At 34.1% G+C, this 25,256-nt stretch overlaps 3 protein-coding genes and 2 pseudogenes across 3 annotated transcripts; 2 read left to right on the plus strand and 3 right to left on the minus strand.

The window, feature by feature from the left end:
- Positions 1 to 1,743: 1,743 nt before the first annotated feature.
- LOC120124395 lies at positions 1,744 to 2,800 on the plus strand. The gene is made up of 4 exons (XM_039143090.1): positions 1,744 to 1,860; positions 1,961 to 2,137; positions 2,219 to 2,686; positions 2,786 to 2,800. Exons 2-4 carry the CDS (start codon positions 2,084 to 2,086, stop codon positions 2,798 to 2,800), a joined length of 537 nt encoding a protein of 178 aa, XP_038999021.1. The 5' UTR covers positions 1,744 to 1,860; positions 1,961 to 2,083.
- Positions 2,801 to 9,394: 6,594 nt separating this feature from the next.
- On the minus strand, positions 9,395 to 12,714 carry LOC120124396 (annotated as a pseudogene).
- Positions 12,715 to 13,279: 565 nt separating this feature from the next.
- LOC120124466 (pentatricopeptide repeat-containing protein At1g79540-like) lies at positions 13,280 to 16,363 on the plus strand. The gene is given in 4 exon segments (XM_039143130.1): positions 13,280 to 14,076; positions 14,079 to 14,489; positions 14,492 to 14,527; positions 14,530 to 16,363. Coding segments are annotated over 4 exon segments (2,394 nt in total). The 5' UTR covers positions 13,280 to 13,475; the 3' UTR covers positions 15,876 to 16,363.
- Positions 16,364 to 17,634: 1,271 nt separating this feature from the next.
- Positions 17,635 to 20,436, minus strand: LOC120124397 (oxysterol-binding protein-related protein 4C-like). Its single transcript, XM_039143092.1, has 7 exons — positions 20,383 to 20,436; positions 19,158 to 19,319; positions 18,801 to 19,046; positions 18,634 to 18,730; positions 18,258 to 18,549; positions 18,091 to 18,193; positions 17,635 to 18,011 (listed from the first exon to the last, which is right to left on the minus strand). Exons 1-7 carry the CDS (start codon positions 20,434 to 20,436, stop codon positions 17,754 to 17,756), a joined length of 1,212 nt encoding a protein of 403 aa, XP_038999023.1. The 3' UTR covers positions 17,635 to 17,753.
- A 751-nt stretch (positions 20,437 to 21,187) lies between these two features.
- LOC120124468 lies at positions 21,188 to 24,398 on the minus strand (annotated as a pseudogene).
- Between the last annotated feature and the right edge of the window lie 858 nt (positions 24,399 to 25,256).

Genomic DNA, 25,256 nt, shown 5'->3' on the forward strand with positions numbered 1-25,256 from the left:
TTGTGAATGAAGCAAACTGGGGTTGGGAGGTCGCCCTCGCCTTTGCAGTACCCTATCTCGATTAGTCGGTTAATAGATCGGATACCAGTGATTAATTCAAAAAAATATTAATTTTATGACTTTATTGATTTAGAAGATAATTTTAAAGTTGAAAATAAACAAAATTGTGGGCATTTATGTTCAATGAATGTTTGTCAAGTTGATGTAACATCTTTAGTTCGTATTTCCAGACGTATTCGGGTTATAAGTGTTACATATATCGTCTTATCCAAAAATAAACGTGTCTCAACATGTAAGGTTATCCCTTTGAATTTCACGGCTTCGAGATTAAATGTTTTAACTTGTAACTTGCAAGGTTATGGGAAAGTATAAAATGAAACTAGTAAAAAATACGGTTAAAGAAAGGCGGTTGAGTTTGAGATGTTGGATAGGATTTTCGGTAAAAGAATACAATAATGATAGTTAGATGAAAAAAAATTCGATTATCAACCTAAAATATTAAATTATCTACATTAAAAAATTACATATTTGATAAGAATTTTAGTTACAATTCATAATGCTATATGAGTTTCTAATTGAATAAAACTTACCACTAGTGGTAACTTTTTTAATATGAAATATTTTGTTTCAACCTAAAATATTATCTTACGCACCCTAAAAAGTTACATATTCAATAAAAATTCAAGTTATAAAATAATCGTTTGACTATATAGAGTTGCTTTATTAAGTCTTTTGACTATTAAAAGTTACAAAATAGTCACGTAACTATATTGTGTTACTTTCACTAGAGCAAATATGTATTATGACATATACTATGAAAGAATATGAAAAAAAAGTGTGTTGTGAGATGATGAATAGTAAGTTATTTGAGACTATATAATGTTTCTATGTATGATGTAGCATCTCTTGGTAATATATCTGAATCGGATAAGGGGTGTTACAAAGGAGCTTAATAAAACAATATCCTATAATTAGGAGGTTATTTGTGTGCTCTATCCAAATTTTTTTATTAAAGATTTGTCTAATGTGAGATTATTTAATTAATAAAATAATGAAAACATAATGTTATGATAAGATTTTTTAACCAAAATATTTAATTTACAAAATCTATAAATTGAATGAATTTTCTTCGATTAATAAAGGGACATTGAGCTGTAATATAGATGTATAATATTATTATTAGTGCTCTAAAGACCTTGGGGTGTTGAAGAAAATGGGGTCGACAGTGTTTGTGGCCTGTGCCACTCAATGTCAACAAGGCGTGCGTATCCCTCCAGGCTCAATCCAATCAACCACCATCCGTGGCCGTAAAGATTGAGACATAAGCATGCTTCAACCTACCCTCCTCACTTCTTTTCTCCCTTTTCACACTTAACTACCATAGTGTTTTTGGAAAATGGTGAAGCATCCATCTCAAATCTCAATATTTCATTTATAAAGAATATTTTATCTGTTACACTTGGATCATGATTGGATAATATGAGTTCTTAAGGAATCTTTTGGTGTCTGATTGATCTTTGATTAGAGCTGGCATGTTGACTACCATACACTACACAATGGATTAATTTATCAAAAACCACAGTGGCCCCATGTCTTTGATCTTCGTTCCAAATAAAGTTTGAAACTCAAATACAATAAAATACACCAGATTCAATACAAATATTGTATCAGATCAGCTCTCTCTCATCTTTCACAGCCTGTCAAGCTTGAATTATTAACACCATGATTATAATTTGTTTATCTTTCTTGTTTCTCTAAGATAACTCTCAAATACCCTTTTTTTTTCCTATGTCAAAACAATCTGCAGAGTGAGGAACATGTTCAAAGAGAATCAGGAACTGGCAACTTTTTTTCCTGCAGGTATTATTATTACTTTCGTGGAGGATTCTTTGTTTTTTGCTGGTGATTTATCTCAGATGCTTGGAAGTTAAGGTCTTTTGTGTTTAATCATGATTTGCAGTAGAAATACTATAAAGAACCAGACAAGGAGAAAAAGTTAAGGAAAGGAAAGTTAACAATTTTCCTGGGAAAATATGTTGTTTTCTTGTAAAAAGTTCAGTAGTTAGACCATTTCAGACACAACATGGAATCGATTCGAAACACAATGCAGATGCATGAAGATGTCTTCAAACACCAGGTATATGATGAAATTAAAACGTTAAAACCTTCTGTTTTGTCTTTTTTTTTTATGGATTTCAGATGAAGGAAACCGCCGCAGGTACAGGAACTTCATCGGCTCTATAGTGTTCAGAAGATACTAATGGATGAGTTGAAAAAGGAGATAAAAAACAACAGGTTTTGGACCACTACTAGCTCCAACATGAACCAAACTACTGGTGTGTTCGGTTTAAATGTTCAAGGTGATCCGAGACCAAGGAGCTTTGACCAAGCAGGGCCTAGCTCCAGAACTAACCGGATAATGAGTATTGGGGGCTCTGATGAAGATAGTGAAGTTGAACTGACACTCGGTATCGGGATCGGAGGCAGCGGTTCGAGAAAGAAGAAGCTAAAGAACTGCAGTACTAGTTCTCAGTCAGTTCATAATAAGGAGCTGGATTCATCAGCTTCATGTAGTGGCCCCGGCACTCCGGTGAGCAGCTCTAGTGCGACATTTGATCAGGAAAGAAGCTACCGCATTGGCTTTTCCAAGGTTTTAGCACAAACAGAACTTGATCCACTTAACAATGTAGTTTGGATCAAATTTACTTTGTTCATCACTTTTAGATTCTTTTTTAGTTTCTCTTAGCCTAATGAACATGATTTGGGTGTGCATTGTGGTAAATAGGTCAATGCCCAATAGGATTTCATGGAATTTGTTGTCAACATTTATGTATTAAAATGAAAAAAAAGTGAAATAGTTAAATTTTTTTTTTATGAAATTGAGTATTTAGCTTATTTTTTATATGACCTAATGCATAAATTGATTATTCAATTTAATAATATTAAAAACGGTAAACTATAACTATGACCATTTAACTATTGTTTCAGTCAAGCCAATTGTCATTAATAGTTGACGTTAGAGGTGATGTGACGATTAAAAGAATTTGTATATTTACACCATACTACTTACAAATTAAATAAATTTAGTTCTAATTTTAATTTAATTATCCAATCAGAAAGTGACATATGTTACCCACCTAATTATATGTTTTTTTTTTTGTTTTAATCTAAAGTTGTCATTAAACTTTTGAACATTCTAATTTTATTCTCACTGAACTATGCTAATCATGTCCAATGCTAATAAAATTGCTATAAAATTTTATTAATTGACATAAAACATTGGCAGGTATTATGTAATACTATGGTGAGTCATAAACGATAATTTTTTTTATAGAAAGTCACTAGTTTTATTAAAAATAGAAAATACCCAGAATTACAATGAAGATTTACGAGTATAATCGTAAACGTAAACTAAATTACAATTAGAACATTTTCCTATAAACAATTGACACAAAAACTAGCCACCTAGATCACACAAGGACCATAAAAAGAAAATGTTAAAAAAACCTAACCAATGCTTGCACAATATAAAGATACTAACAAATATATTGGGAAATCAGGTTAAGTAACACATGAAATAAACGAACAGTAAAGAAAATAAAGAACATGAGATTTAACGAGGTTCGGCAAGGTGCCTACGTCCTCGGGAGCGATGAGCGGATGTTTTCTTATTATTAGTAATAATGATAACAATTAGGTTACAATTACATAATATAAAAGCAACCCCGGTACAATTACCAAAATAACCTCGTATCGTGCCGCGGGGGTAAAGCCACTACACCCCAACCCACTTAATCCTAGCCCACAAACTATAACGAAACTTCCTCAAAGGACAGATGCTGGAGCGAAGTAAGCGAACTGGTATATGAGCCATACATGACAAAATCTGATTGTATCTGCAAATGAACCACAAAAGGGGATGAAGCTACTGAAGGCCACCGAAAAATCACAAATCAGAGTCATGCGACGTGAGAAAACTATCCACGAAACTAAAATGCGTATCCAAATCAATTTTAGGGTCAAAAGTAAGGAAGATCATCATGATAACAAATAAGCCTCATCTTGATCAGTCGTGACGATGTCAAATCCAACATTGAGAAAAAAAAGAAGAAAAAACGACAAAAAAATTGTAAACTACCAAAAGGTAGAGAAAAATATGCCACAAAGGCATAGATAAACGTGTCATACATACAAAGAACATGTCACAAAGACATAATTATTCTTATTAAAAATTTAAAAAATAAAGAAAAAAGATAACCGACGGGCGACAGCCAGGATCAAAACTGGTGTCGTCGCTGGTTAAACAAAATTAAAGAATAAAAAGTTGGATTGATCAATAAAATTTACACAAGTTGCAAAGAAAAAAGGAAGAGAGAAGAGGAGGAAGAAAGCTGCTGGTTTTTTTTTTTACTTTATTCGGGAAAATATGAGGTATATTGCTTGAAATCATTATTTAGAATAAAATTGAAAGTTAAATCATTATTTATTTGAACCCAACACTAATTAGCTTGAAGAAATTTGAATGCTCAAAAGTTTGGGACCAATTTAGAATGAGAATGATAATTTGGGGAGTAAAATTAGAACATTAAAAAAAATTAAGGAATAATTTAAAATGAGAGATATAATTTATGAACACATAATGTGATTAACTCAAAATAAAATTGTGATACTTTTTATAGAAGTCGCTAATTTTATTAAAAATAGAAAATATTCAAATTATAATGAATGTTTACAATCACAATCGTATACTAAACACATAACAAAGATATTTTTCTAAACTTGAGAAAACTACCACTTAAGATCCCAAGGATTATACAAGGAAAATGTTAAAAAAATCTAACCAAACAAACTCTGATAAAAGATATATACAAACAAATCTGACTGTATCGACAAATGATCCACAAAAGGGTATAAATCTATTGAAAGATCATTGATAAATCGCAAATCAGAATTGAGTTATGTGAAAATATTATTCACGAACGTAAATTGTGTATCCAAATTCAGTAAGAGGGTCCAAAACATGAAAGACCAACATAATAACAAATAAAACGCCATCTTGATCAATCGTGAAGATGTCAAATCCAACCCTAGAAAAAATAAACAAAAATAACGGCTAAGCCATCGAAAATGTGCCATAAAGGTAGAGAAAAAAATACCACAAAAATAAAATTATTAAAAAAATAAAGACACACTATAATAAAGTAAAGAAAAAACAATAAAAATCGAATATCAACGATTAACATCAAAACTGATACTGCCATCGATCACAAAAATGAAGAAGCAAAGAGAATAATAGCTACTAAGAAAAAAAGAAAAGGAAAAAAAAACAGGACGAACCCTTAATTAAGAAAATTAGCATACTCAATCATGCAATTGGAAACGTGGGATATCATATAAAACATTTAGGATTTGCAATTAATGTTGTTCCTAAGACGAATTTATTATAGGTAAACTACACAAGATATCATCAAAGTTTAGGCATTATTTCGTTTATACTACTAAACTTTCAATTTTACCAATTATAGCACTGAATTTTGATTTTTGTTTCATTATATCACTGGACCGTTAAATCATTAACAATCGAATCAAAACGCGTCATTTTGGTGAGGTGTCTACATTGGTAGCCGTTAGACATGTCGACAATGCGGCCAAACCGGAATATACAATTGTTACATGGCCGTGAATGCCAAGTTCGGAGCTGCAGATATGACAAAGGATTGTAAATGTCAAGCTTTGCCAAATAATGAGCAAGACTGCAAATGCTTGATTGTTTGCCAACACTACTTTGGTTTGGAATAATAATTACAATTTAAGAGGTTGGATGTTTTTAATTTTCGGGTTTATATAATTTTTCTCTATGATCATGATCTAATGTTATTGTTTTCGAATTATTTTTATCATTTTTAACACTGGCTTATTAATTAATAATCAGTTGATTTAGTTGGATAATAAAGTCCGGAGTTAGAATCTTAGCGTTTGCGAATAAAACAAATTAAATTGGAATGACAGCCTTCATGACGAGTCTATAAAATTTCATCTAGAATAACCGATTAATAAATCTAATACCGATAGTTAAAAAAAAATTCACATAACACATTCAATCAAAAGTATAGAGCGATAACCTTATCTGCCAATTAATCGCTGAAAGTAAATCTCAATATCACTAGTTACTATATTTGGTGTTCAATATATATGATAATCAACCTTAAAATGAATATATCTTTGAACTTAAAATAAATAATTAATCTTATAATCACCGCGTACTATTAAAAAAGAATAGTTATTATTATAATTATTTTAGATAAATAATTAATTGCAGCATACATTCTTAAATTATGACTCTTAATATAAAGGGTGAAGTACGCAAATGGTCCATCGACTATAAGATGTTGATGTACTGAGTCCTATGATGATTAAAAGTTACATAACGGCCTCTTACCTGTAAGATGTTGCTTTGTTGAGTCCTTTGACTATTAAAAGTTATAAAAGGGTCACCCAACTATTTATTATGCTTCAAACTTGTCATTTTCAGTTAAAAAATTGACAGTCGTCTGAGTCGGATATTAACATGCTGACTGAGTTATGATAGTCGTTTGATATTCTGATATTAGATTTATTATATCTCAGTCACTAGGTTAACGTCATGCACATACTATCATCAATTTTTTAACAGAAAATGACGAGTTTGGAGCATAATGAATAGTCGAGATCATCTTGTAACTTTTAATAATCAACGGACTCAACAAAACATCATCCTATAGTCAAGGGGCCATTTGTGTACTTTACCCTAATATAAATAGATCAACTTTAAAAGTTTTCCCTAAACTATGACTCTCATTTTAAATTAGTCCCTAAACTTCTAAATTCCAATTTCATCCCTGAAGTATGAAGCTCATTCTAAAGCAGTCTCAAGCATCTGAACATTTTAATTTCTTTCCCAAACTATGATATACGCTAATCAAATCTCATGTTAATAAAACTTATAAAAAAATGTAAACTTCCATGTAAGCATTAATGAGTATTATCTAATAATATGATGGAACGGAAATGATACTTAATGTTGTATTATGCTCCGAAATCATTATTTAGAATGAAATTAAAGTTAAATCATTATTTTATTTAAATTCAACATTAATTAGCATTTATGCTATATGATTTGGGTATGAAATTGGAACGTTAAAAAGTTTATGGACCAATGTAGAATGAGGGTCACAGTTTGAAGTCGAAATTAAAATGTACAAAAATTTGAGACTAATTTAGAATGGGAGTAATAGTTTGAGAATAAAATTATAACATTCAAAAGTTTAGGAACTAATTTAGAACGAAAAACAAAACATAATTTAGAGACTTATAGTGCAATTAACTCGAAATAGAATTAGGATAATCAATCATGCAATTGGAAACTTGAGATATCGTATATAACTTTTAGTATTTGCAATTAATGCTGTTTCTTTTGAAGATCAATTTGTTATAATACAGATATTTTCCTTTTAAAGGCTTGTTCTTACCAATCTTGATCATCTGAGCACCCTATAAAATCTCAAGCAACTCATGCTTATATTATCAAAGCAAATAGCAAGAGAAGAAGAAGAAGAAGAAAATCATGAACAAGTCGATTCTTGTCCCCTTGCTTTGCTTTGCTCTCTGGCTGGCCCTAACCTCTCCTTCCCATTCCCAAGGTATTTTCTTTTCCTCAATTCAAATAAAAAACAATGAATGAGACTCGAACCCTGATTCAGATTCTAAATATACAATCTATGTCTCTGAATCGATGAACATTCGAGCTCCGATTCGAATACTTTTTATCTTGATTATGAGGCAGAAAAGTTTGTTCGTTTTTGATGCGTGTAGTGGGTCTTAAGTTTTGCCCGACGGAACTGAAGATACCGGGACAATGCGGCCGAACCGGAATATACAATTGTTACATGGCCGTGAATGCCAAGTTCGGAGCTGCTGCTATGACGAAGGATTGTAAATGTCAAGCTTTGCCAAATAATGAGCAAGACTGCAAGTGCTTGATTGTTTGTCAACACTAATTACCATATTCCCATTTAAAACCAAATGGGGCATCTTGACCTACTTTGGTTTTGAATAATAATTACAATTATGAGGTTAGATATTTTTAATTTTTTCTTTTGGGTCGTTATTATTTTCTTAAATTATTTTTATTACTATTAATATCATTTAAAGAACCGTTGACACTCGTTAAAAAACATTGTATAACACAATCAACAAAAATAAAAGGATTAAAATCGAAAAAAGTATAATTGAATGATCAGATAATTTTTAAACATACTTTAGAGACTGGAAGGAGTCCGGATTAAATTATGAGAGGGGTAAGTTTTTTTAACTTTGAAATGAATTGGATCTCTAAAATTGAACAAACAATAAAAATTGAAGGAGTTATGATTTAATTTCACTAAATTTAAAATTAAAAGATCTTATAGAGTAATTAAACAAAAAAAGTTAGAAGTCAAACTTTCATTTTACAACTAAAAAAGTCCTAAAGTATAATTAAAACAATATATTTGAGAGGGACAATAACTTAATTGTAATTATTTCAAAATTATTAGTGACCTAAAACCAATTAAACCATCAAAGTTGGGGGACAATTGCCCCTCCCACCCTCCATGTAGTTCCGTCCCTGTCAATTTATACATTTCAAATTGATCTATTATTACATTTCAAATTGAAAATATAATTGCTTATCAATTAAAATTTAAGAGAAAATTTTAATAGGAAATAGGAAATAAACATGTATAACAACTACTTATTAGTATACAATTAAAATTTCATTCAACTACAAATATAAAGAATTAATTTTAAATTTAGTGAATATTACATTTCTAAAATTGATTATGTTATAGCGTAAACGAATTAAAATAGACATTAAATTTTATGATAAACCTTATCAATATAAAACGACAAGAAAAAAACATATCATCTACTAATACTTATTAGTTTTATTAGAATTTATCAGAAATCATTATTGAAATGATTTTTGGGTAATCAAAACGGAACATGTTAAAAGTTGAGTGACCATTTAAGTAAATTTTCCTTCTGTTAATCAAAGAAACTAAAACCCCAAGTAACTAATTACCAAATTCGGTTTAAAATATTACTTTGAGAAGTTTTTTACCGAACTTGTTCATTTTAGCAGCTATAAATACCTTAGCAACGCATGCCTATGATCATACGCACGTCCTTTACCACTAAAGCAAAGCAATTGCAAGTAGGAAGAGGAGGAGAAAATCATGAACAAGTCGGTTCTCATCCCTATGTTTTATTTTGCCCGACTGAACTAAACATATCGGGACGATGCGGCAGCACCAGAGGTTTCGATTGTTCCACGCCCGTCATGAAGTTTGGAGCTTCAAAGATGGCGATGAATTGTTCAAGGAACCCCGTGTCTAGCACTCATCTCCGGCACACGGATATGGAATATGACCTCCAAGGATCCTCCAAATACATGGAAAACCTAAGAAAAGTCAGCATACATGTATCATATATATACCCATGTCTGACACTTACACCCCGAGTCCGAGTAACGTAAGTGAGTACTAAGCTCAAAGGTATACTAGTTTTGAATGTCTCGCCCTTCTAAATGTATCCCTCATTAGCCCTTCGAACTCCGAATCCCGAGAGCAAATATGATGGAGCTATGAGATTCACATCAGAATATTGAAGTTTAAAATACAATAAAGAGGACCTCACATACCTTGATGCTTGAAGAATCATTTAAGAAATATTGTTGCTCCATAAGAACAACCTCCTCAAAGTATTTAGACAGACGACCTTCGACCATTTTGTCTATGACCATCTGAGACTTTCCAGTACTTTCGGCCTGACATACAAAATAAATTAGTATTCATAAAAATGAAGTTTTAACACCCGATGATCCATACAAAGTATATATACCTGAGACTGTAGAATCTTTTTTTGATAAGAAATGGAGGTCTCGTTAAAAAACCCTTCACAATTTTTAGAACACCATAATGTATTCCATAGATTAATGGAAGGAGGAAAAGAATGCCTCGAACTTTATTAATTGAAAGAGCAATACAAAGCATACGAGTACAAGGAAACTTTGTCCCCATACAAAGATATAAACCAAAAGACAAGAAAAAACAAAAACCAATCCACACTCCCTATCTTAACCTATTCCTGTATTTGCTAAAACGTCAGCCTCTAAGTTTGCAGACCTAGCTACCTAATGAATAATACCCTCCAAGTTTTTGATCTTATCCGTAATTTCTTTAGAAATTGAAACACACATATTTAGGTGTTTATCCAAGTTCTTAATACACTCCGCACACAATTTACTATCGCTCTCAATAATCAACTGTCCCTTACAACACCTCAGTATCCATAATTTATAGATACCTGAGATTTTAGAATCTCGATTTCATTGTTAAGTGCATCAGAGGTCACGAATTTCTTTGTTAAGAATAACGGTTTTGCTGCCACAATATGCATTGCTAGCTCTGAGCCAACCTTCTGGATGGCATCCAATTGAGAAATCTCATTCTCGGTTTCGAGAGATAAAATTCCAGCGATTCGACCTAAACCTACAACCACACAAAAAATTATTGGGAGTGTTTGGTAAACAGCTTTTTGAAGAGCTTTTAGCTTATTTAAGCATAAATAGTTGATTGGAGGACATCTATGGAGGTAAGCAGAAACAACACCGCGTGAAGATGTTGACATCACAACAGCCTTACACCCCCCCTCAGTTTTATATTCTCTCCCATCATTGCTGCCACTTCAATAACTGCATTTTGAATGGTCGTCTCCCCACTAATTTTTGCATGGTCAAGATTTAATTTTAAGTCCTGGGAGCAATAATCATGGGATTTCAGACAGCAATTTGGGTCAAAGTGCCAAAAGCGCGGAAGATTGGAAATATGCTCAATAAAAGACTAACATGAGTAACTTATCTTAACCTACCGAATCTCTTTACTCACTGGTTTGATGGGGAAATCATGACATGTTTAAACAAGAACGAGCCCATGAACCTGCAAACACTCGGGACCAAACGAAAAAACCCCATGAACCTGTTGGGAAGAGTTTTCAACCAACAAAGCTTGTTTTACCAATGCCAAAGCCTGTATGAAACACGATATCAGTATATTACGAGCAATAATACAGTACAAATAAAAGTAACAACTATGCAACCAAGTTAAATAGAGCACAATATTGAAGTTAACTGAATATAAACAAAAACTTCCAAGGACAGACTCCAAATTCAATTATGCATAAACAAGAAAATCATCAATCCCCCACTAACCAAGTACTCGAAAATTTCATTCTTTGCAACAAAATCAGTCTCGCAATTAAGTTCGATTACAGCAGCCTTGCCCTCATTTTGAGCCAAAGCAAGCAGACCCTCGGTAGCAGTCCTTGATGACTTCTTCATGGCCAAAACTTTTCCTCTTTTCCTCAATTCTTTCTGTGCAGCCTCTGTATACACAATCAAACACCGTAATTCAAAAGGCAAAACAAACAGGAAAAACAAAATATAAGAGCAAAACAAAGTCGGGGTATTTTTATATTCCATACCAATATCCCAATTGCAATCAACAAGAGAAAACTTGACATCCTTTATGGGAGCACTTGTTCTTTCCCTGAGTTGCTTGATAAGGCTCATTTGTTCAGCAGAAGAAGATGATGTCTGAGAGTTTAATCTTCTCGAAACCCAATATAAGTAAGCATTTTTCGAGGCTTTGGTGTATGTAGGTTGAGCAAAGGAGGCTGCTTTGGTTGCCCAAGTCGAGTCGAGTTCACTTCCGTATTTTCAAGTCGAGTCGAGCTTAACAATACTCAAATTCTACTTGACTCGTTTACACCCCTAATTGATGTGATATTTCATAGTGCTGATGTGGCAATCCAGGGTTGTATATTAATGTAGCGGATGACATGATAGTTGAGCTAAATTGGTATATCTAACATAGAAGTCGGACTGTCACGACAGCATAGTGGACCGTCACGTCAGCATAGTAGACCATCACGTCAGCACCTTGAACTGGCATGTCAGTTCTATAACGGTCAACGACGAAAGATATTGGCTAAAGGGTCACATTGAGTTTGTTTTTTAAATTTGAGTACTACATTGAGAGAAAAAATAATACGAGAACCACATTAATTTTTATAAAAAGTACAAGGATCTCTAATGTGTTTTCCGCTTTAAAAAATTATTTTGAGGTCATTGTATGCATGGATTATTACAGATTCCATTGTATATTAATTAGAATTGTTTTGAAATAATCACGGTAAAAAGAGATAATGAGATGGAAACAATTACATTATTTGGAAAAATAATTATCCCCACACTTATGATGTTTTTTTTTCTATCACATTAAAATTAAACGAAGCATCACATTATTTTAATTAATATACAATATGATATGATTTATGAATTATGTCATCTCAGTAGTTAAAAGAATGGTTGTTATTCCTAGTTGTTAAATGTGATTGTTAAATGTGAGTTTATAGAACATATACTACCACTTGTAATCGGCTTCCTCGATCACATGGGGTTGTAGAAAAAATTATTTCCCCATATAAGGCATCTACCATATTATTTCCTGAACTAAGGCTTCTCATTGGTCTGAAGACGCTGTACACTCCTGGAGTCTTCTCAATTCGCCTGAAGACGCTGTACACTCCTGGAGTCTTCTCAATTCGCCTGAAGACGCCATGCAGGGTCTTTTTCATTTTTCTGAAGATGTCATGCAATCATGAAGTCTTCATATTTAGCTTGAAGACGCGTGGAGCACCTGGCGTCTTTAGGTTGATACTGTTCAATTCACCCTAAATGGAGAAATAATCCCCGAGGTGGATTATATTGGGAATTAAAATTTCTCACTTACATTATCTCAGCCATTTTGCCACTTGTAATCACCCTAAATTTATAAAAAAAAATGATATGATTAAAAAGGCTTGTAATGTTTGATCAAATAATTATTTTTAGTCCTTATTTTTAATCTTTAGAATATTCTAATTTTCAACATTTTATTTTAAAATAATAAAAATCTATGTATTTTACTTTTTAGTATTAATTGTTTGTTAACTAATGATTTTCATTCTTAAAATGATGTTTTTACTCTAAAATAAAATATTTGAAGTCAGAATATTATGAAAAAATAAGAATAAAGTCCAAAAATGATATTTTCATAAATATTGGAGGCAACTTTTGATATTATGCCAAAAAGTTTAACCCATAGTAATACTAATACTTCTCTTTCCTCGATCAGAAAAATACACCCAAATGACATGGGCATATGGTGCTGCATTCCAAATTCCCAAAACCCCATCTCCAACCTACTGAAGCGCCGCCTCCGCCGCCGAATTGTGCATCACCGGCACAACCTTCTCCTCCGTCGTGGCCTATTGTCCCTTAATCTTGTTGTATTCTTGTTTCGAAAACCATTAATAGCGAAACGATAAAGACTTCACTCTCAATTCAGTGTTTGGTAATGAAACTGCAGTCTCTCATTTTCCGCCCAATTACTCACTTCTCTTCCAAGACCTCCAAATTGCACTCTCTCGGCACCCCTCCCTCTTCCTCCCTCAAAGATTTCTCTGTTTCCGATGAAATCCACTCCATTCTCAACTCTGTTAACCCCGTGGAACCCGCCCTGGAACCTCTGCTCCCTTTCCTTTCTCCCGATATCGTCACATCCGTTATCCGAAACCAACCCAACCCTCAAATGGGTTTCCGTTTCTTCATCTGGGCGATGCAGAGGAAGCGCCTACACAGCTACGCATCGGAAAAGCTCGTCCTCGACATGCTGCTCCGCAAGGACAATGCCTTCGACATGTTCTGGCAAACTCTCGAGGAAGTTAAGGAATGCGGAGTTGTGATCGTGCCCAACGTCTTTAAGATCTTGATCTCGGGGTATTCGAAGATGGGTTTCGAGGAAAAAGCAGTGGAGTGTTTCGAGAAGATGAAAGATTTTGATTGCAAGCCTGATTTGTTTTCTTTCAATGCTATATTATACGTTTTGGTTCGTAAGAAGGTCCTTTTGTTAGCTTTAGCTGTTTACAATCAGATGCTGAAATCTAATCATGCGCCTAATCAAGCTACTTTAGTATTTTGCTTGGTGGCCTGTGCAAAGAGGGGAAAACTGAGGATGCACTTAAGTTGTTCGATGAAATGTCTCTGAGGGGTATAGAGCCAAATAGGTGTATATATACCATAATCATTTCGGCTTTGTGCGGAGCTGAAAGGGCTGATGATGCTTGTAGATTGTTAGTTAAGATGAAGGAGAGTGGGTGTTCCCCTGATTTTGTTGCTTATAATGCTCTGCTTCATGGATTTTGTGAGTTGGGTCGGGTTGATGAAGCTATAGCACTTTTGCAGTCTTTTCAAAAGGACGGCTTTGCACTCGAATTACGCTGTTATAGTAGTTTTATTAACAGTTTGTTTAAAGCTAGGAGATACGAGGAAGCCAATGAATGGTATAGAAAGATGACTGAGGAGAATATTAAGCTGATGTTGTTTTATATGCAATCATGCTCCAGGGTTTATCAAAGCAGGCAAAGTTGATGATGCAATGAAGTTGTTGAATGAGATGAATGAAAGAGGTTTAGTTCCCGACACCTACTGTTACAATGCTGTGATTAAAGGGTTTTGTGGCATTGGTCTTTTGGATCAAGCACGTTCCCTTAAGCTTGAGATTTCAAAACATGATTGCTTTCCTAATACCTGCACTTACACGATTCTCATTAGTGGTATGTGCAGGAATGGGTTGGTTGGGGAGGCTCAGCAAATTTTTGATGAGATGGAAAAGCTCGGATGTTATCCCTCAGTTCATACATTTAATGCTCTTATTCATGGGCTTTCTATGGCTGGTCAGCTTGATAAAGCACACCTTCTGTTTTACAAAATGGAAATAGGGAGAAATCCTTCATTGTTTCTTCGGCTTTCTCATGGACCCTCTCGAGTTCTTGACAATTCAAGCCTACGAACTATGCTCGAGCAACTTTCTGAGTCTGGAAAGATTCTTAAGGCATACAGGATTCTTATGCAGCTCGCTGATGGTGGGAATGTACCCGACATCTTTACTTACAACATATTGATCCATGGATTTTGCAAAGAAAGCAACATTAATGGTGCTTTCAAGCTGTTCAAGGAGATGCAACTCAAGGGGATTTCTCCTGATAGTGTGACCTATGGAACTCTTATTAATGGTTTCCAGAGGGCTGGAAGAGAAGAGGATGCCTTTAGAATCTTTGATCAAATGGAAAAAAATGGGTGTAAACCCAGTTTGGCAGTTTATAAATCACTTATGACTTGGTCATGTCGAAGAAGGAAGGTTTCATTAGCTTTTAATCTTTGGTTGAAACATCTGAGCAGCCTTCCTGGTCGGGAAGATGCAGTTATCAAAGAAATTGAAAAACATTTTGTTGAGGGAGAAGTAGAAAAGGCAATTCTGCATTTGCTCGATCTGGACTTCAAATTAAATAATTTTATTTTAGCACCCTATACAATCTGGCTTATTGGGTTCTGTCAAGCAAGAAAAGTTCAAGAAGCTTTAAAGATATTCTTTATTCTGGATGAAAGAAAGATTACTGTCCCCCCTCCTAGTTGTGTAAAGTTGATAGTTGGTCTGTGCCAAGAAGGAAATTTGGACCAGGCAGTTGATCTGTTCCTATATACACTAGAAAAGGGTTACAAGTTAATGCCTCGAGTTTGCAACTATTTGCTTAGGTCTCTTCTTCGGTCTAAAGATAAACACATGCTTGCCTTTGATATTTTGAATCAAATGAACTCTCACAGGTATGATTTGGATGCATACCTTTATGGATTTACCAAGTCTCTTTTACATAGACATCGGGATACATGGGAGATGAAAAGTCTGGCACCAGGATGAATTTTCAACTAATGTGACATGAAGGTTGCTGAATATATATCTTTTGGCTATTGTAGAGGCTTTTGAATCAACTTATTCAGGATTAATGTGGTTAATTCCTATTCTAGGATCAATACTGGATTTCATTGAAATTGGCTAAGAGGCTTTTAGTTCAGAGTTATGATCTTTCGAGCCTGAACTTCGCCAATCTTCTGTCTGCATGATTTCATCATGTAATCCTTGTACAACAAGGACCAAGGAGCCTGGCACATTTTTCTTTTCATCTCTCTTTTACTGTTGTATACTTTTCTTTGATTTCAATACTCGAGTTCAATTTTCAGTGGAGTGATTCAAGAATAACAAGAAGTTTTTGGAAAATGGATGCCATCAAACTTTTGTATGCATCCTTGTGACTGTACACTGATTTAGTTTGTAAATTTAATTTGTCAGAAAAGTAGGAAAAGTTCATCTACATGAATAAAAGCTGCTTCACCATTGATTAATTGCCATCGTCTTTCTTTGTGAAATTTCTCTTCAGTTTAGCTTATAATTGTGTTGCAGGTTTTTTAATAGGTATTTCTTAATTTCTTCTCTCACTGGTATTCGGTATGCAGCAATTGAGTAAAATGAGACATCCTTCTCTACATAAATCCTTTCAACAATGTTGAAATTTAAGAACTCAAGGCAGAATGTTGAGTTTTCAGGTTAACACAGCCTATGCAATTGAAAAAAGAACAGAATGATGTAAGTTTCAACCTGTAAGCTCATTTGAGGATGACGAGTACTGAACTCTGTTAACCTCTAACATTATTGATACTTCATTCGCTCATCCTCGGACTGAATCTGTTGGCCTCTAGCATTACTGATGCTTCATTCGCTGCATCGCAAACTAGCATGAATTGAGCTTCAAGATCATTGATGACTTCTTCCGTGCTTGTTGGCCTTTGGCCTACATAAACAGTAAAACCTGGTGTTTCTTCTTTAGCTTCGTTATTAACATCCGCCAATTCTTTCATTTCGACTTGTCCTGCAGTCTTAGCTCGCACTAGCTCTACATTAGATTTTCCTCGTGCTTGTAAATCTTTTACTTCATGCTCATTTTCTCCGTTTCCGCCTCATCCTCGTCGACATCAACGGAGACTTCTTATATATTATAGTTTTTATTTGTTTTGGCATTTTCTTCTGCCAAATTCATCTTAGTCTTGGTTCCTTCTTGTTAAGTTTCATCTTCTTCCAAATCGGGCTTCCTTCTTCCTTCCGGACATGCCTACCTTCTTCCTTCCGGACATGCCTACCTTCTTCCTTCCGGACACGCCTACCTTCTTCGATATCACCATCCGTAACTCCCTGATCAAGACTGCTTTGGTTGGCATGGCCATAGTTGTCTAATAATGAAAAATTATTCCAGAAAAAAAAAGTCCCATTGTGATGTTTGAGGTGAAGGGAGAGGTATATTCGGTCTATCGTAGGAAGAATATCGTTGGGAGAATAGGGAGAATAAGAGAACAATGAATTCATGGAGACGAGTGCATTGCTACCAGTCATCGAAATGGTGTACTTGTAAGTTTCAATTCGGACGGTTTCGAGTGATTGAGGTCTCTAAGCTGAAACTGCTGGATCGCCACCTGATCTCATGCAATTTTCTTTCAATGCAGACTTGGGATTCGATTGAATCGCTGCCAGGGAGAGGGACGAGGGCGAAACTAATACGAAACCGGGGCTCGCTTTCTTCAAGGGAATGAAAGATGGTGTTATAAACGAATCTAATAAGAGCTGTGGAAACTCTTTAAAGATGATGTGATTTTTAAGAAACAAATCATTTACGCTACAACCGTTTATGTGCTGATTATTTAGTATAAGCTGCTTAAGGCTGTGTTGATTATTTTCTTACAAATAAGATTATGTAAGAGGAACAACAATAGGAGCAGGAGGAACCCATTGTTGAGTAGGTGAACACTCCCAGACACCATCTTTGCTGCAACTCAAACCGAAATGCTGGGGAACCCAGGTTTTTCCTTCGGACTCCATTCCTCTCAACACTTCCCTCTGCTTTTCCTCGACTGCATTCTTCGCCTCTTTCGCTTTCTCCCAATTTCGACTCATTATAGCCTCACTTACCTTGCTCCACACGGCTGCCGATTCGGTCGACTCCACCCCCTAACAAAACACAAAAGCAAACTCATTCCTACAAAAAAAAAAAACATATATGTTCCTTTCCATTCATTAAGGAATTTACCTGCAGATCTTTAACCACAGGAGTTCTCAGCCCTGAATACACTTCTTCTGAATTGTAGATAACCCTCAACTCCCCACTATTATTGTCCTTCACTGTCACTGTTCTGCATTGAATGCATATGAGATATTTAAAGGAAGATGATAGGGAAAGGGATAACATTTAAATACCTATCCCAATTGCCATTAAGTTCGAAAAGGATCTTCTTTGTTGATGTTTCATAGATCTTTCCTTTAACTGATCTGTGGGTTCCTCTAAGGCCAAGAAAAGACTTAGATCCGTATAGTAGCTCGGCTTCGAACCCGGTTTCTTTGCACCTGACTCCAACATTTCCAGCCCAATCTGCTCCGGGCAACGGAAGAAATCTTATCAAAAGGTTGGGGGAGTTCATTTCATACGTCTCTCCTCGACTCCGGAGCTTAAGTTGTCGCTTCCCTCGGACCTCGGCGTCCACCGAAGCACCTATAATAACATCATTGTCATCAAACATAGACCAAAACAGTTATATATATATATATATTAAGCCAACGAGGTACGAAAACGAACCGGTGAACTTGGAGATGCATTGTTGACACCAAATGAGTTCGATATTATGTTCCTCGTCAGTAGCATGCAGTGCCGAAACCGGCGGATGGTGAGAAATCTGTATTCAAATTTGGAGTAAAATGAGACAAATAAATCACCCAAGAGAGCAATAAACCCAGAAACCTCACCTGCTCGAGGACGACGTTGAGTGTGGCCCTAGAGACGTGATGAGTCTCGCCGAGAACTGGATTGAAAGGGACGACCCCGAATACGAGAGGACGAGACGTGGATATGCTAAAAGCCACGACCGACAAGAATCTTTCGAGGGGGTTGTCGGGAACGTTACATCGAGTCAGCATGTCGGTGCCGGTACAATACACTTGTTCCCCATAGCATTGAAGATGTGACTTGGGCAGGTTGAACAGAGGTGGCAGCTGAACCAACACAACAACGCCATTAATTCACGTCTACTAACAGAAGAAGTCTATATCAAATAATCAAACGAACGCCATTAATTCTTATGTGAAAAGAATTCAATAATTAACCTTGAAGTGGGAGAGATCAGATCCTGGCCGTACATTCTTGAAAAGAGAGAGTATTCTTTGGATCAAATTGGGAGCCCTGTAATCAGCTTCTGATTCACCATCTATTGAAAATGGCTTTGTAAGAACAACTTTTATGGCTTCCTTGCTTCTTAACTGCCCACATCAAACTCTACCATCAATAATATTTATTAAGAATAAAACCAATAATAAGACATTAAATCCGTCAAGAAAGATCAAAAGTTTGAATCATGACGTTATTGTAAATAAACTAAATTGAATTAAAAGAACCTGTTTTTATAATAAATCTTAATTCAGATTCATGGTTAATAACGTAATATTACTAACCAACCCATTTTCTTTCTAAGAAAATGGTGTATTTTAAGCCCTTGAAAGTTTTAAAACCATTAAAATTAAGTCGATCCTTCTTGAAATTTTTCTGGTTTAATTATTTTTTAAGACATTATTAGTTTTAAAGTTAAATAAAATTAAGTTTTGCCCCTAATTTTTCTGGTTTAGTTACATTTTAGGACATGACGATGTTGAAATTAGTGAAATTAAGCCATAATCTTATATTTTTATGATTTAATTATTTTTTAAAACCTTGCTAATTTAAAAAATAAACAATTTGACCCTTTTCATAATTTCATCCTAGTTCCGTCCTTGATAATACATAGAAGGTAGGGAGCGGACAGGATAACCTAAACGTGATTATATAAAATTAAAAAAAAGATCTGTTTATTTTATGATAATTTTTTATATACAAATTACAACGTCCAAATTATCTATAATTTTAAATGAGACACAATTGTATTTAAGTACACTCAAAGCCATAATCTCCTGAATATTATAACAATAACGATACTAATTATATTAATGGTTCACTGATATAAATTCAGTTTATAAAATTATTTAACTATTTGTTTTGATCATTTTAGTTTCTACTATAGAACTAATTATGTTTTCAAGGTTGTGGCTAATTTACGATTGTGATTTGTAAACTTTCGCCGTAATTTTTTTTAATTTTAATAATATTAACTGCTTTAATCTTATAAAAAAATTGTGTTTAAAGATTAGACAATGCAATATAGATTATGAGTATCATATTGTGGTGATTTTTTTTATTTCTTTACATAATCTTAATTTATCATTAAATATTTTTAATTAAAGAATATCTTTTTATTTCCTAATACATATTATATATTATGTAAAAAAATGAATTTATTACCGGAAAACAGAGTTCCGCATCTAAAAACTTGGTTCCAGATAACCGGAAAACCATCGTTTAATGAAGAATACTCCAAGTTTAACGAAAATATGTGCATGAGACAGTGCGTTTAATGGAGAGAAGATAGAAAAGGTATAACGTACCATTTGAAGGGAGGAGATGAGAACGAGAGAGCAATATATAACCAGAGAGGCGTGATCTGCGAGAGAAGGGGATGAATGGAATGTAGGAAGAAAGAAGAGGGCTTTTATAGAGGGTTTTGATAGTTGGGACACCCAGGGAGTAAATATCTACAATAAATTTTGGTACCAAAATGCTTTTTTTTCTTCAAACTTTCCGTATTCAGCCGGCATTACCTTATTTCCCTCTTTTACTACCTTTTTTTTTCTTACTTTTTAAATATTTTTTTATTCACTACTCTTAGAATAATGAATCTCAATACGTCTCCTAAGATCACTTGTTGAAAAGACGTTGTTCTCCTTAAAAATTATTTCGAACTCGAACAGCTATGTATATAAGATATACGTGCATTACATTGTAAAGATGTAACCATTCCGTACCTACAAAAAATTATAAATTTTTATAATTTTTTCTTAATTGATTTTTGTAGGTCGTAAATTGATCAAATAAAAAAATTAATAAGCCCCTCTGAATTCGAACACAGTCTTGACTGGGTTGAATAAGATGAAATAATTAGGTTGTTGCATCGAAAGCTTGTGTGTGTGAACAACTAAAACCTAAAACTTGGGTTGATGATATTAAATGCCATGAAAAGAACATATTCTTGCCAAAATTGAAAGATCAATTAATTCGAATCGGCTATTACGAAGACGATCTTTTTAATTTAATTTATTCTTGCACCGCATGTTTGTCGCAAATGAAGCAACTGACTAAAAATCTTACAGTTTTAATGAAAATTATAGGGTTAATGACAACAAAGAGACACCCCGTATCACAATAGACATTTTAAAAGTGTCGACGTTCAGTCAAAGTACATGTACCATGTATGATGTTATAGGATTTGTAAATAAAAAAGGAGTAAGAGATCAATATATGTCGCCGAGTCTTTACTTCGGATCCGATGTCTGAACCCCGTGGCGCTTGAAGAATTCTCTAAATCCGTAAGCGCTGAGATCATAATTGAACTGGATTCCATAGATGTAAGGACAGAAACTATTAGGATATCGAATAGTAACGATGAACACAGAGAAGAAACTCGTGGCTAAAGAAAAGAATACTGCTTCGGCGAAACATATGTATGTTTACATTTTACCAGAATTTATATGTATATACGATTGTGAAATTCTAGATCGTTATCTGGAAATAACACTCGTATTGTTATGACACCAAGTGGCCAATAAATGAAACTAACGATGAGCACGTATATACAATTTGATGTACATAATGCTCACAAGCCTAATATATGAAAAGCATTTGCTTGCAATGTCTATGTATGTGTATATATAAGCAGATTAAATGTGTGAAAGTTCATCTGAACCGAATTTTCATACCGAAACATATTGCAAAGCAAAAAATTCAAGAACCGTTGAGGGTACCAGTGATGCTGAGGAATTTTCAGGGGGAAAGGATAAAAAGGAACTCACAGGTAGAACTTTTACGGAGTATCTTGTGATATTTGGATCAGCAACCCTACCTTGGTTTACAGCCTGCAATAGAATTTCTTATTAAATGATAACAATGTAAGTCAGCCACCATATGTGACAAGATTTCGACATCAATATCTTCTGCAAATCATTTTGTGCAAATTGACAATATTCAACATCCATAAACATGCAGGCATGAACTCTGACATTAGTACAAATATTAGACTCCAACATACACTACAACATAGGTTATGGGTTAAAACATATTTTGCACACGAAAGATTCATTTGAATGCAGCTTAAGTGTTTCATTTTTATTTATCAAAACTCCCTCTCACGGACTAACCACTGAAAGGGAACAACTCCGCGGTTCCACAAAAGTCTAATCTTGCCTATATCATGTCAACTCACCTGCTCACTGGAGCTTAACCAAACCCCATAGCATATTCAAACTGTTAAAATATACATTCATATTGGTTTACTGGCCACAAAATGGAAATAAGAGGTTCGTAATTTCAAATTTGTTTTAATTTGGAAGTTAGCAGTAAGCAAACACTAAAGAATAACATGCAGTGGCGGCTTTACTTTTGTCATTAACACTTGATTGCAGTAGATTACCCTTCTTTCTTTTGACTTTTGGTTTTTCCCTACACCAACACACTGTTCCAAGTTTATGCATCATTTGTCTCACAAAATTACAGGCAAAAACAGAATATATGGGAACTGTTTTTCCATTAACTAGGAAAAGAGAAAGAGTTCTGGTTCCTCTATTTCTTTCTTTTCTTTTCCTTTCTTTTCCTTTCCTTTCCTTTCCATTATTTTATTTTATTTTACCGGATAATTTATTCATATGATCATGACCAGCAAGGCTGCAAAGCTGGCAAATTTCATGCAAACCTTCACAAGCAACAAGGCTTTGCAGGAGCAACCTTGGCTATGTGCTCTGATTCTATAAAGGCCTACTGGTTAAGAAGCCATAACTGAATCAGAAGTAGCAAGGTAGTAGAAAGTGCAAAAGACGAATCTTATTCAGGTTATTATAGTTTTCGCAACTGTTAGGCTTATGTTTGTTAGACAAAAATCATGCAGTACTTGAACAACTCCTAACTAGACAACATTAAGTTCTGGGTGCTTTAACCAGTTAATGGCAAATGGTTACAACAGAACAAAACAAGCAAATAGCACAGTAGAGGGAGAAAATAGAAATAAAGGGAAGTAGCGTACTTGCTCTGGACTATGAATATTTCAATGAATGGATATTCCTTCTTCTGCCGTGTTATACAAAACCCAGGATATTTTGGGCACTCAACCTTGAGGAGAATAACACAAGAAACAAAAATGTGAGTGTAAGGAAAGAATAAAGAAACTAACCCATAGTAAGTTGGCACAAATACTATCACGATATCACAGTCATCACTACAAAAATTAGGGGTTGTACTAAAGTGCAATGGTAGTTTGGGTGCATAAAAGCTCTTTAGAAATGGGCTTGATCCGGGGACAGAAGCCTCTCCAATTTCATAAAATCCCATTCCCTGATCCCCAAGGTTCAAATTCAAAGCTTCAAAGTCGAAAGAAGCTGGATATTAGCTTATGTTGGACAAGTGTTATACTAAGAACAGCTGCACGACGATGAAATTGTAGAAGCGAAACGAGTAACGACCGGTAACATTATCAGAAGGAAAAAGGAAAATTACGCGCATAAATTTAACATTCGGATAGAATTCAGCAGCAGCTTCCTCCAGTACTTTGTCAAGATGCTTTGTGTAGTTCCCCCTGCAATATGAAAAAAAAAGATATAAAGAATGAGCCAGGGAAGTATACAAACAAGTGTGAAAAAAATAAGGGATTTGGGGTTTTGGATAACCTAATAGTGAATGCAACAACAACAGGAAGACCTTGATGAAGGAGCTGCACAAATTCACGCTCGGATGTGAATGGATAACCCGTGACGGCCCAAGATCTTTAGGATACCAGTATAATACCTTCAAATCATTAACAAACTAGAAGTGTTATTCAAATGAAAATTGAATCAAAATTTGCATAATAAAGATAAAAACAATCTTACTTGCAAGATGAACGGAGGTGCGTGATCATTCTATCAAAAAACGATTGCTCCTCCATTTTTGGAATGACAGGGTGATGAATCTGAGTCACTAAACCAGAGCCTTCAAATCATTCCAAAGCTGAACGCATTTATTTTTCTATACAGTCTTCTCAAAAGCATATGATATAAAACAAACTGCTTTCAAACAAGAAGAAGATGAAAAGGAATACGATATGCAAAATCTAACAAAAAGCAATATAATAAGTATACTGACCTGGGTTTCGGTAATGAATAATGGACGAAATGCTGTTGACGGCCAGTATTTCAAAACACAAACAAAGGGTTCCACAGTTTCCACCATTATCAAATGAAAGAGACTATCACCGCTGCATTTGGTTTGGTTTGTGAGGCTAATCCATCTGCAAAACACAACTTGGCCTGCTCTTCAACTGGATTTTAAAACTCATTAGGCCCAGTTATTATCTATCTTTTGTGTGTATAATATATATATATATATATATATATATATATATATATATATATATATATGAGTTAAGATCCATTTACACAATGTTTTACATTTTTTTTTAGTTTCTCTTCTAATTAAATATATTTATTTGAATATTTGTTAAAATTTAATTATAATTATTTATAATGTTATAGTACCATTGACTTCAATTTAAATGATTCTCTAATAATATATGTTTTACATAAATATTTCTTCATAATCTTTTTACGTGCAAGTGGACTTTGTAATGTTATTTAATAAATCAAATATTATTTAAAATTGTATAATATATTATGATGCTGTTTTTTTTAATTAATATTGGGTAAATACAAAATAATATTTGTTTAAAGATAACTCTGAATCATTTGATATTGAATGTTCATGCTTCTGGCGATCATGGTGCTCAAACCCGGAACCTAAAAGTTTAGTGTCCTAAACGAAAAAAATTTAAATGCCAATAATTGAATCTTTTTAAAGTTTAATGACAAAATCGATACACTCTTAAAATTTAGCGTCCTAAACGATGTTTTCAATATTAATAACTACATTAAAGCGACATCATTTTGTCCATGTCATTTCAATAATAAAAAGATCCATACACATCATAGTACCGTTAAAATTTAAGAATCCATCGAAATAATTGAAAATAAAACTAAACTTTAATACTATTACAGGAGCAATAATAAATTCAGTTGTATAAACAATATATCACTTAAAGT

Source organism: Hibiscus syriacus, unplaced genomic scaffold, assembly GCF_006381635.1.
Source record: "Hibiscus syriacus cultivar Baekdansim isolate YM2019G1 unplaced genomic scaffold, ASM638163v2 tig00110418_pilon, whole genome shotgun sequence".
In the NCBI taxonomy this organism is placed as follows: Eukaryota; Viridiplantae; Streptophyta; class Magnoliopsida; order Malvales; family Malvaceae; genus Hibiscus; species Hibiscus syriacus.